The sequence below is a fragment of the Hemicordylus capensis genome, chromosome 1 (assembly GCF_027244095.1).
Source record: "Hemicordylus capensis ecotype Gifberg chromosome 1, rHemCap1.1.pri, whole genome shotgun sequence".
NCBI lineage: Eukaryota > Metazoa > Chordata > Lepidosauria > Squamata > Cordylidae > Hemicordylus > Hemicordylus capensis.
This window is the reverse complement of record NC_069657.1, coordinates 86,914,215-86,927,281: the sequence shown is the minus strand read 5'-3', so window position 1 is coordinate 86,927,281 and position 13,067 is coordinate 86,914,215. Positions and strand designations below refer to the sequence as shown.

The 13,067-nt window shown below is 42.1% G+C and overlaps 1 protein-coding gene across 8 annotated transcripts in view; it reads left to right on the top strand.

Annotated features, from left to right (window-relative positions):
- PRDM11 (PR/SET domain 11) overlaps positions 1–13,067 on the top strand; it is a 66,761-nt gene that overhangs the window by 43,356 nt on the left and 10,338 nt on the right. For 6 of the 8 annotated variants that reach the window (XM_053257474.1, XM_053257506.1, XM_053257485.1 and 3 more), the window contains one exon: positions 12,045–12,695. The exons of 1 other annotated variant lie outside the window; for it this stretch is intronic. In XM_053257474.1, coding sequence (XP_053113449.1) covers positions 12,045–12,695 — 651 coding nt within the window. The remainder of the gene's footprint in view (positions 1–12,044; positions 12,696–13,067) is intronic. One more of the 8 variants, XM_053257514.1, reaches the window with a different exon arrangement.

Here is a 13,067-nt window from a genome sequence, read left to right as displayed (position 1 = left end):
AGGAGCAGCTGCTCTTCATCCTTAAGGTCCTTGATCCATTCCCTGAGCTCTCCCAATTAAGGATCTCAAGGCTGGGAAATTCCTGTGCCTGAGATCTCAAAGAGCTGTTGCTAGTCAATACTAAACTACGTGGTCTCTGGATAAGACAGCTCCTTATGCCTTACGGGGCATATTTGCATGGGGACCTAACTGCTGCTAAACCAAAGTGTAGGAAGCAAAATCTGTATGCAAAGATATAATATGGCTCAGGGTTGTCACTCTATACTCCTTCTACCAATTGCCCATCTGTGCAAAAGCCATAGTTCTCTGCATATCATGTGCAATTTGTAATGGTCATTGGCTACACAAATAAATTGACTGATGATGATATGGTGTGTAACAAAGTGGTGGAGAGGATATGCTATTCATAGGAAATCAGGTGTGCTGGATGTGACCAGCTGAAATCCTTAAAAACATAACAGCCTTGTATATAATTCTCCTGACAATGGCCAACATCTTGATTAATGCTGTGCATGTGCAGTGAAAAAAAGGCATGTGTGCAGCGCTGGCATCCCACTTCTGAAGGGTAGGTGCTCACACACGTCGGGGCGTGGGGTGATTTTAGCTGATCCCTCCTTCCCTTGGAAGCGCTCTGTGTGGCCTGAAAGTAGGTTCCTGAGGGTTGCTCAGGGACCTACTTCTGAATCTCACAGTGCTTCTAGGGGAATGGGGGCGGGGAGGGTTGGGTTATTGAAAATTTCTCACCACACACATGAGCATCTGTGCTTCAGAAGCAAGGGTGCTAGTGGTGAATTCATACCTTTTTAATGTGCACACACACAGCATCAGTCAGGATGTCAGTCTGTATTTTTTCACCTCTTCACAAAGCACACCAATAAATCCTGGACAAGCACTGGACTCCTCCATATTCTGTCATCTAGGCATACTGTAATTACTCCAGAAACTGTTAGCATTGATTTGATTAAGAGTATTATTATTATTATTATTATTATTATTTTACATTTATATCCCGCTCTTCCTCCAAGGAGCCCAGAGTGGTGTACTACATACTTGAGTTTCTCTTTCACAACAACCCTGTGAAGTAGGTTAGGCTGAGAGAGAAGTGACTGGCCCAGAGTCACCCAGCTAGTTTTATGACTGAATGGGGATTTGAACTCGGGTCTCCCCGGTCCTAGTCCAGCACTCTAACCACTACACCACGCTGCTGTGTGTTGTGCAATCCAATGTTCACAGTGCACAAGCATCAATGTTTTACTGAGCACAGCATTTAAAATCTGTGGAAATATCAGCTTCCATTTTATTAAGCTATTTTTTAACGTACCAAATGTATACACCTCTGACTAATGTGCACTTTTGTTTATATTTCTTAGTATTGTGACTTAGAAATGATAAGAAATTAAGTTCTAAGACAATATGAAAACTAACAGATCACCAGATATGGATGGCATACATCCAATTGTTCTTAGAGTATGAAGTTGCTCATCACACACACCCACCTCTGCAAAAGCAGGTTGTCACCAAAATTGACCCCCTGCACTGAAGGATTGGAAAGTGGTCTGCATGATGCCAGCTCTTAAAAAGGAATCTGGGAGAAGTCAAGAAATTAAAGGCCAGTTAGCCTAACATCTGTTCTCAATTAAAATCATAGAAAACATTATTAAAGATAGAATTATTAAGCATATAAAGAAAATGAATCAGCATAGCTTCTGCAAAGGGAAGTCTTGCCTCCCCAGTCTTTGGAGCTCTTTGAGAGTGTCAACAAGTGTGTGGATTGGGGTGATTATCAGGGCTCGGATACCCGTCACTGACGAGTCCAAAATGAAGGCGAACCAGTGTAGATGCAGCCAGAGAGGCACGAAGTGGGAAGGAGAAAGCAATAGAGGCAGTGGTTGCCGGTATTCACTGGGCTGGGGGTGGGGGAGAGCCCAGTAACTTATGGAGGCAGTCCTCCCTCCTCCTCTGCTTTCTTCTGTGGCTTAGATACAAACCGTCACGGAGGTATCCAATCTGTGGGAGAGGAAAGCAGAGGGAAAGGAGGGCTGCTTCCGTGACTGGACTCTGCCTAAGGAGGGAGCCCAGGTTGCCAAGCCAAGTACTCCCATACTGCTTTTCTCCTTGCGTCTAGCTGCCATGGTGGAAAGCAGGTCAGAGGCACTTTATTCCGTGACTGTGCTCTCCTCGTAGGCAGAACCCAGTCACGGAGTTAATCCCCCACCTCTGTTTTTTCCCATTGAGGCTTGGACCCAGGCTGTGGAAGAAGACAGGGGGGAGAGAAACTGCCTCCACAACTGTGCTCTGCTTACTGGGAGAACCCAGTCACGGAGGCAAGTGCATCTGACCACCTTTCCTCCATGGTGGCTACAGATAAAAGCAGTTTGCGGGGTGGGTGCTTGCCTTGGCGATTGGGCTTTCCCTATAAGCAGAGCCCAATCATGGAGACAGCCCCTCTCTTCCTTTGCTTTCCTCCATGGCTGTATCTGCACTTAAAAATAAGGGGGGGAGCTCCCCCCGAACCAACCACCACCAACAAAACACCATTGATTGGAGGACTGCTTCAAAGTGGGGTGTCTGTGTGTCTTGTTTACAGCAGATTCATTGACAACATAGTATTTAAATTACAGTACAATCTTGTTTATTTATTTATTCAATTTATATACCGCCTGACTCCAGAGGCTCCAGGCAGTTCACAAAAGCAAACAAGAACAGCTGTTAAAACAAGAATTAAAAATCTACCCTGTGTAACACATTCAAAAATTACAGCAATTATAAAATCTAAACAATTAAAAATTTCAAACTGAGAAGTGAGTCCCATTGAATTCAGTGGGGCTTTCTCCCATGTAAGCAGATATGATTGTGTTTATGCAATGTTGCAGGCTGGTGTAGCTGCTTCCCAACAGCACACATGTACCAACATAGCTTGAGGAACCATCTGACCAGTAAGATTTTTGTCCAGCTGGTGAACTGGGTTAACATTTCTTGACCCCGGTGATTATATTCTTGGATGTTCAAAGAGCTTTTGACAAAATCAGTCACCAAAGGCTCCCAAGTAAACAGCAGTCATGTATTAAGACAACCGGTCCTCTGATAGATCAGTAACTGGCTAAACAACAGGAAGAGAGGGTTGAGACCTTTCCTGTACTGGAAAGATGGGATCCCTTTAGGGTGGAACAATGCTATTTATCTTGTTCATATGTTTCCTGGAGTTGAGGGTGGTGAGTAGAGAGGTGACCATATTTTCAATTTATATCAAGTTGTTCGACAGTGAAAAACCAAGCAGAGTGCCAAGAGCTTTAGAATGATCTCTCCAACTGGGTGGGCACAAGTGGCAACAAAGTGGCAAATAAGGTTCAGTGTGCAAAGAGATCTTAGGATCATGAGATCTCAGTGGAAACTTCAGTTCATTGTATGGTGGTGGTAAAGAAGGCAGATTCAGTGTTTTTAGGAAATGGACTGAAAATAAGACAGCAGATTTCATAATATGCTTACATTCATCTATGATGCAGCTACATTTGGAATACTGGCCGACATGCCACATAGCTTATAGTGGGTTGTTTTGCACCACCCATTGCTGTTGGTGTCTTAAAACAATGAATGCATAAAAGAAGATCAAAGCTACAGTATATAAAACATATAATATATTTATTACTTAATAATAATAATAATAATCTAGAAACCTCAATCACTAAAAGAAATGCTCAGTGATTATCCAATAGAGGGCAGTACTTAGTCTCTTGTGCATGGGCTATCACAAGTATGCTAAGCCAGTGCCATCCCATCTATATAACTGAATTCCATAGTTTATATTTATAAAATAACTCCAGCCATATTAGACTAATGTCAAGCAAATACTCAGAGGGTGCGGAACGTACACACTAACCTCCTAATATACATTGAAGTTAAGACATAAACTATGGAACTGAATTACGTAGATGGGGCAGCACTGATTAAGCATACCTGTGATAGCTCATGCACAAGATACTACTGCCTTTTTAAGAAAAGGACATCAAGATCATGTTAGACAGTTAGAGAACAGGTGGATACGTCTTAGAAAAAGTATGAAAGTTGTGAAATTTCAAGCTGTTGTAGCAAAGTGGTAGGCCATTCACTTCTCAGCAGCTATAGATCCCACTTGGTAAGCTGATACCTTACAAGCTATATATTTAATTCTCCTAGGCATACCCGTTGCTATTCCCATGCATGGCAGCTCTTGCGAGAATTCGGGATAGTGATGGGAGGGCCAGGAGGGTGGGGGAAATGGCAGCGGCGGCTGGCAGGGAAACAAAATACTAGTGAGCGGTGGCACAGCCAGCAGGTGGGCAGAAGAGGGTGGGTGGGAGGAAAATGGCAGCAACGGCAGCAGGTGGGCGGGCGAAGCAGTGGGGGGGGGGACGGCTGTGGAGGCTGGCCTGGAGGGGAAACAGCAGTGGAGGCGGGCGGGGAAGAAAGGCGGCCGTGAACTAGATGGCAGCGAATAGTTAGTGGTTGAAACTGAGGATTTTTGGAAGTGGCGGAGAGGAGAAGCTTGGCCGCGGAGGGAGAACAAACTGGGAGGGTGGGGGGTGGGAATGAACTGGGGTGGGAAAATGGAGAATGAAATGGGGCTAAAGGGGGGGGAGAGTCAGGGAGAACTTGAGGCGCAGATGCTCTGCATCAAGTCAGCTAGTTTTGTTTTAAATTGTCTAGGATTTTTCAAATGAATGAATGTCTAGGATAAGCCCTATTACAAATATAATGTCAAGATTGTTTTTTATAGAGGAGTGGCAGCATTAAGCTCCCAGACAACAAGAATATTTATTGGTTCGCAGGAGGGGTGAGTTAAGAACAGATGGCAGATTATATTTCTAAGGAAGGCTTTATAATAAATGGAGTTCTGAATAAGGCCCAGGGGCAGAGCTGTAGTAGGGCACATGGGTTCCAAGAATCCATGCCTCCGGGGTTGTCTTGCCCATTTCTGGGGCCACCTTGCTGGCCCCTTCTCTGCCCCACAGCAGTAGGCAGCAGGCTCCCTGACCCAGAAGCCTGTGGGGTGAAGAAAGGGGCCAGTGAGGCAGCCCCGGAAATGAGCAAGACAGCCCTGGAAGTGGGGGCTAACAATACATTATGTATATATTTGTTAACTTTACTAAAATGGATCTTGTCTACAGCTCTTTGTAGTAATGATAAGCTGGTAAAAGGAAGCCATTGAAGAAGACTTTTGAGTTGAAACAAGTTTGGCGAAAATCAGTTCTATGGCATATCCTATAAAGATAAAAGATTCACAAGTTAATCAGAGTGTATGGCCACATACACTTCAAATCATGAAGAGATTTTATTAAAATAAGTGATTATATATTGTAAATAATAGTTTTTGATTCTGTATTGAATAATCATTGAGCATATCTCAATGATTATGAGATCTGATTTCCCCTGCTAACTTGGCAAAGAGGCACCTTTTAAACATGGAGATCCTCTTTATTTATCAGGGGGAGAGCAACTGGCCCTATCCACCTCCAACACAGTACCTCCAGTGACTGTTGCTGGTGTGTATGTTATGTTTCTTTTTAGATTGTGAGCCCTTTGGGGACAGGGAGCCATCTTATTTATTCATTATTTCTCTGTATAAACCGCCCTGAGCCATTTTTGGAATATTTTGGTATAGAAATTGAATGAATGAATGAATAAATAAAATATCTTTTACTGATTGAGGTTTCTAGATTATTATATTAATATTAAATAATAAATACATGTTTTGTATACTGTACCTTTGATCTTCTTTTATGCATTCAGCCTTTGTTTAAGATTAGGTACATACCTTGTTATATGCCTGGTGTCTAAAACAATACCAGCACTGTGTGCAAGAGTGCTCTTGCACTAATACATAAAATTGTGCAGTTGTGCTTGTGTAATGTTATGGCCATTGGAAACAAGAGTTGTTGTCCCACACAAATGTGATTGTGTGGCTTGTGTACAACTTTGGTTGCTGATTGCATTTACAAGACCCAGAAAATATGTGAGTAAATTACGTAGGCCTCTGATCTCTACGTAGAACTAACACAGATTGTAGGTACAGAGAACAGCTCCTAAAGGGTCTTTGTTGCCCATGTATCATTAATATGCATACATATCATTGGCTACGAAAACACATTGGGCAACCAGAAAAATAAGGAGCTTAAGTAAATTGTTAAAGGATAGCAATCAGTCTTGAAATTTTTCACAGCAGACAAGGTATTTTGTGCAGTGGTGAGAGGTCCCATGTTCTGTACAGCTATGAGGGGTCCCAGGTTTGTACCGGGCTCAGGGAAATGATGCTGGGGCAATTATTGCATCTGATCAGCTATACAATGTTATGACCTAAGAAGCATCAAGGACTCTTTTGTTATAGTACAACCAGAAATAGCCATGTTGTATACGAGGCAGCTTATCAAAGTTGGAAGTTCGCAATTAATATCTAGCATCATCATTTATAGCTGCTGTCTTGATGCTTTGACTTGGTAAAAGATGGTCCTATCTAAACTGTGACCTTCTGGAAGATGGACTTGTTCTCAGGCTCACTCTTGTGCATGGAACATATGATCAAGACAATAGGTCTGTACTGTAAATTATGACTTGGGCACAAAATTCATTTTCTCTACAGAGCTATCAAAGTTCATGCACTTTGAAATTTCAAATACTTTCAAAATAAAGAAAATGTGGTGTAGAGGTTTAAGGTGTATCCGCTGCAGAATAAGGGATGTGTCACATATGGAATGTTTGCTCTAATGACCCCTCCTTCGTGGTTCAGGTTTGGGGCTATACAGGCCTATGGAGATGCCCGGCGTGAAGTGGCTTATGAATGGAGCAGAAATACCAGGTTGTTGAAAGCAAATTCTGCAATAGTTAGGCAATTGGATACATTGTCCCAGCAAAGACTACCGATGAGCTGAGCCCTTAGGAACATGGGAAGCTGAGTCAGACCATTGGTCCATTTAGCTCAGTAAGTATTGTCTACTCTGATTGGCAGCGGTTCTCCAAGGTTTCAGGCAGGAGGCTTTCCAAGACCTACTTGAAGATGCCAGGGATTGAACCTGGGACCTTCTGCATACAACGCAGATTCTCTTCCACTGAGCTACAAACCTCATCCTTAAGGGTTACTGCTGTTATAACCTCTAGTTCTACCCCAAATCTAGTGGGAGAGAACTTAAAGGGGCAGGGCCTGGTTTGCAGCCTCACATCCCACCATCACTATATAACCTCCTGCTTCAGGCAGAGATAACTTCAAAACCCTTCATAGGAATTGAAGGATTATGGAAGGGCTAAGGATAAGGCCTCAGGATCGCTGCTGCACTCACATTCATTTCCTCTTGGGTGCAAAGCTATCTTCCACATTTTCTGTTTCAGGGAGTCTTGAGGTCTGTTCCCTTTGGACTCTGATGTTGTTGAGCTCAGAGACCCAATGAAATCTGGAACAACTCCCTCCTGATTCTCATATCTAAAGGACTCCTCCAAGTCACTGTCTTGAGATCTGGGTTCTCTAGACCACATACACATATACCTTGTGCATAATCAGAAACACAAATGTGGATTTAAGGTGTGGTCTAGAGGTGTACTATCTATACCGCCCTTCCAAAATGGCTCAGGGCGATTCACAACATAGTTGTGAACATAGTATTTGACATAGTTGAACATAGTTTTGAACATAGTTTCTATGGGATTGGGAGAGTAACACCCCTATACATTATATAGCAATAGCACTTACATTTATATACTGCTCTATAGCTGGAAGCTCTCTAAGCAGTTTACAATGATTTAGCATATTGCCCCCCAACATTCTGGGTACTCATTTTACCGGCCTCGGAAGGATGGAAGGCTGAGTCAACCTTGAGCCCTTGGTCAGGATCGAACTTGCAACCTTCTGGTTACAGGGCAGCAGTTTTACCACTGCGCCACCAGGGGCTCCATATGGACTAAGTCCCACCTTCTTGCACATACTGGCCATGATTGTGAAGTTTTTCTTGCTTCATGATTATCAAAGGAAAATGCTTGGTTCAAGCATTATGAAATATCTGTGCAGTAATAAAAATGTCCATTGGAAACAATAAAAGTAGTGGTTTGTGACTGCCCAGAAGCAATGTTAGGACATTCAACAGCAGCTCCATCATGCAACACTATCGCACTGCCTTTCAAATTGTGCAGTAGCCCTGTTAGGTCTCTAGCGTCAATGTAGGGCTGCCTGTTATGTCAACCAGTGTGTTCAAGAATGAGTTATAAGGCACTGAGCAATGGAGAAATGGCCTTGCCTTTTGCCCCCACACCCACAAAGACGTGAGGCAGAAATAGGAAGAAAAGGATCACAACTTTATTGAATGAGTAATACAACATTGCAATGGCGCTCCACCCCTAGCAGCATGGGTCCACACTAAGGTAAAGCCCCTCTGGTCCTCTTGCTTAAATCTATTGGGCAAATGCACCGGGGCTCAGAGTGATGCCCCAGTCCTAAGATCCGTTGTCCTAGCCAATCAAGCAATGACAAGGTGCAGGCTGTGGAAACCTTGCCAACCCCAAGCTGCAAAGCCTTTGAGGCCGGCAATGGTTCCAAGTTAAGAAACCCCCAGAAAGGACTCCCTGAGCCCACGAAGCCTCTAGGGCTGGCCTTGGAGTCTTTGGTACGCAGGCACGTATTTGTCATACATACCTGCTGGTGCTCACCTGTCTAACCAAAGTTTCAAGAGACCCATGCTGCTCCTGACAGTTGTGACCAAGAAAAGCAAATCAACTAAGACTAGCAGTGTGAGATAAGCACAAATAAAATAAAAATCCCTGAACGTGCCAGTCCATGAGGACCCAAAAGTCCCTACCCAGCCCCCAAAAAGATAACCAACAAAGCCACATCCACTCTAGGGTGAGTGGGAGGCATGCCACCAAAGCTGAATGTCAGCTGGAGTGGAGCTGGTGCAGTGTGTGCTGCTCAGCTCTGCCTCCTTGCCACCTCCCAGCCAATTGTGGTTGTCCTTTTCCCACCCTGCACTTGAGGAGGTGCGGGGAGAATCCACCACACACAGAATGGATTGCCACAGAATGGCCAGACAATCAGCAGCATTCTCTCACCCACAGGGAATCCCTCTTTCAAGATGGTACCTGCTGCAAAATGTCCTTGTATCATCCAAAACTAAAGGGTGACTTAAGACAGTCAGCTAAGGCAGCCATGGTTTAAACTAGTAGGTTCAGACTATGATCTAAAGCACAGAGTATATTATCATAAATGAGTATGGCAGTGCCACAGCCCCACTCCCCTCCCCTATCCTCATATTTTGTTCATCATAGGAGAAGGTTTCACTTTTTCACTTTAATTTTAAACTAACTGCAACTCCATCTTATTTATTTATTTTTATCTGTAAATCACTTTGAGAACTTCTGTTGAAAAGTGGTATATAAATAGTAGTTGTAGTCATCTGTCTAGGAGGTTAAAAATTATTACGGGAAAGGACAGGCAGAAATATGGGAAATGTCATCTGAACTTGTGGAACTGTGGTTAGTCTTAACTATGTAACTGTGGGTTCAGATCCTGATTTGTGAGCAAACCACAGTTGAAATTAACCACAGTTTCCAAGTTCAGATAATGTGGAGCTGTGGTGAGTTTAAGATTAAAAGGAGGTACTTATCAACACAGTCCTCTGTGCAAAAAAGAAAGAGAAGGGAGGGTGAAACAAGCCCACAACTCTTCTGGGCTCATTCACAATCATCTAAGTTATGGTTTACTCAAAGAACCTACTCAGAAAAGCAACCCCTTTTTCTTCAGAAGTTTCCATTCACTTGGTTTCTGCTCATCATAGAGAAAAATGAGAGCCCTATGTGTTGCTGAAACCATTCCCACAGCTGCTAGAAATGTTATTGTGGCTCCTGATCTAGCTTCTGTCACTTCCTCAAGCAGTGCTATACACCTCCAAATCTTTTTTTGTGCCCATGGTGGCTAGAAGCTTAATCTTTATTTAAAACCAGTAGGTGAGGCCTGTCTTTGACCGGGCAAAGGCATTTTGCATAGATTACGCATATAAAGAAGTTCAAGAAGTTAAATATACTAGCTGGGCCGGGTGCAGAGCATCTGTGCCTCTAGTTCACACACCACAGCTTTCTCCTCTCACACCCTGCTGGCCGCCACCATTCGCCACTGTTTTGTTTGCCTGCTGGCCAGCTGGCCACCACCACCATTTCTCCCCCATCCCCATCCTTATCCGGGCAGCTGCTTGTGAACTCTCACAAGAGCAGCCATGCATGGGATTAGCGACAGGTATGCCTTAGAGAAATATAAAGAAGATGTAATAGAATTTTTTATTGCAAAAAGGAGGTAAAAGAACAGCTTGAAATTGTAGGCTTTCAGCTTCAAACAATATTCATTTTATTGCATAAAGACCATAAATGGTACATTTAAATCATAGTAAATCTGAATCTGAGAAAGATCTTCTGCTTTTCTTAGGCATGACATTTTGGAATTATTGAATGTTAAAAATCTGTTGAGAACAATAACAAGTAAAACCTGATGATTATTTTAAGAATTTCTTCTTTAAAAATAATTTTTTAAAAAAATATTAGCTAAATACACTACTTTTTACACCAAAATATGGGGAATATTTTTTTAAAAAAATATTTTTAAGATTATTTTTTAAATTTTTAAAAATTTAAGTGCCAGGATTCTGTATGCAAAAGTTGATACCTGTAGGTAAACTGGAAGTTATCTTAAGAATTCCATGCAAAAAAACCCAACTATACAAAAATTATTTAAATTTTCACAAAGCATATTCTGGTGTAAAAAGTGGTGCATTCAGCTAATTTCAGTGGCAGGATTGTGTATGCAAAATTTGATACCTGTAGGTCATCGGGATGTATGACTTTATTTTGCACATACATACAAACAAATTCTTCAAAATATATAATACATGAAAGCTAAGATTTTCAGGATGGAATTCTAAACCTAATACAAAATTACACACTTGCATGGAATCACAGAATACAAAAGTGTGAGCTAATGTATCAAGTCATACAAGAATAAGCTATAATTGAAAAGTCTGCTGCGTCTGCTCTGGTCATACCCTAATTCTTGCATATTTTCTCCATTCCTATCCCATTTCCAAACTATGCTGTGCTGATGCTTATATGGGGTTGTGCAGCTTTACCAGTGCAGTGTCACAAATCCCAGAACAGCATTGCTCTCATAGCATGGCAGGCAGATAACACTGTTACAATTGTGGTGCCAGTGTTTGGAACGCCACACTTAACCTATAGGTGTTATGGAAGCATAAATACAGTGCATATTTGTAAATGAAATATATATATCGGTATAAAGCAACACCTTGTTTGGGAAGCAACCATGTGTCTTGATGCTTGGAGTTATTTACAAGATAGAAGAAAGATGGAGACTGAACCAAACTCCTCATCTTTTGAATTTCCAGGTAAGGATATCTGGCTCTTCCCTTTGTTCTAAATAATTGCAATATGCATAATATCCCTGCTTTTTGGTGAAGTCTGGATAGTGGCCATACATTTAGAAACCTGTTGGAGCCAGCTGTAGCTCCAGCCTTTGTCATTCTCCAGGTTCCAGCTCAGCTTGGTTATAAGCATTGTGGGAAATGAGATGGTAATTCCCTTTTGCTCTCATGTCTCTGGAAAGGAATGGAAAGCGCCTTCAAGTTTTTTTGTTTTACATGGAACTCTCTTCCTCTCAAACTTCATGTGTTATTTACTTGATACCTTTTACCAAGTCAAAGCTATCACTCAAAAAACCCACAGACTCAGCATTATAGTCTCATTCCAACACAGGTTGGCTACCTGTGATATTAAGCCAGCTGCCTATATTTGTTTTCTCTTAAATGTGTCTGAGGCCTACTTCTGTATGGCCACCTAGGTATTGGTTTTTTGTTTTTGTTTTTTAAACTCTCAAATATCAGGGCTCCTGATCCTTTGTTTCAAAGGCTTACCTTTCCTTAATACAATATCTGAAAATATAGAAGTTTGTTCTTTTTTGTTTTAGCTTTTGACTGAGGAATGTTGCACAGTTCCCAGTGATAATCCCAATTCCTGATTTTTCTTTCTAGGAGATAAAAAATTACTAAGGGAAAGGTCAGGCAGAAATATGGAAAATCAAGAGGATATGAACTATCCCCTCGAGCTCACGACATCAAAGCAAGGGAAGAGCCCATACAAGCGGAGCTTTGAAGAAGGGATATCTCAACCCCAAACCAAGAAAAAGAAAATAGATCTGATTTTCAAAGATGTCCTAGAAGCTTCTCTAGAGTCAACAAAGATGGAAGAGCATAAGTTAACAAAAAATGCTACTCCTTCCACTAGAAAGTCTGCCAGATTCCAAGTTCAAGATGTCTCAGAAAGTTGTGGAACTGATATTCTGCACAGCTCTCCAAACCACAGCAGAGGCAGAAATGAGGGTGAGTGGAAGATCCCCCATGGCTCCTCTTTCACCATGTCCAAAGAAATTGGCCTGCTGGAAGATGAAAGTGAAGAACCCTTGTCATTTAAAGTGAATAGCCCCACTGATCTCTCTTTGGCATCAACTCAAGATGATGCCCTAGAGATACCAACAACTTCTTTGTGTCCTAACTGCATACGGTTGAAGAAGAAGATTCGTGAGTTGCAGGCTGAACTAAACATGCTAAGATCTGGCAAGTTAGCTGAGCCACCTTTATTACCTCCTCAGGTACCTGAATACCAAGCGTTTTCATACCCCACAGGTAAGTCATGCACAACAAAAGTGTTCCTCAAACACTGTGTAAGGAGAGTTCTTAGTACCATTCAGGTCTAAACTTGTTCCAGCCTTGTGTTCTGAAAAGCATCTTACTGAGTGAGGCTTCATGGTTGGGTTTTATGAAGCAGGAACCTAGACTTCTGAGCAAATGGTCTTGGGATTGTGTCTGTAATAATGAAACACCGTTTTTCTTTTTACTGTAATTCATGCACTTTCAATAAAAAAAATAATTCCATTGCAGCGAATTTGTTTGCTGTATTCTTGATGCATTCCCTTTACAGAAGAAAGAATAGCATGTTGTTTTAAGTTCTATCCAGAGAGTACGATTGGTTTTCAGCGTGGAGTGTGAAATACGCAG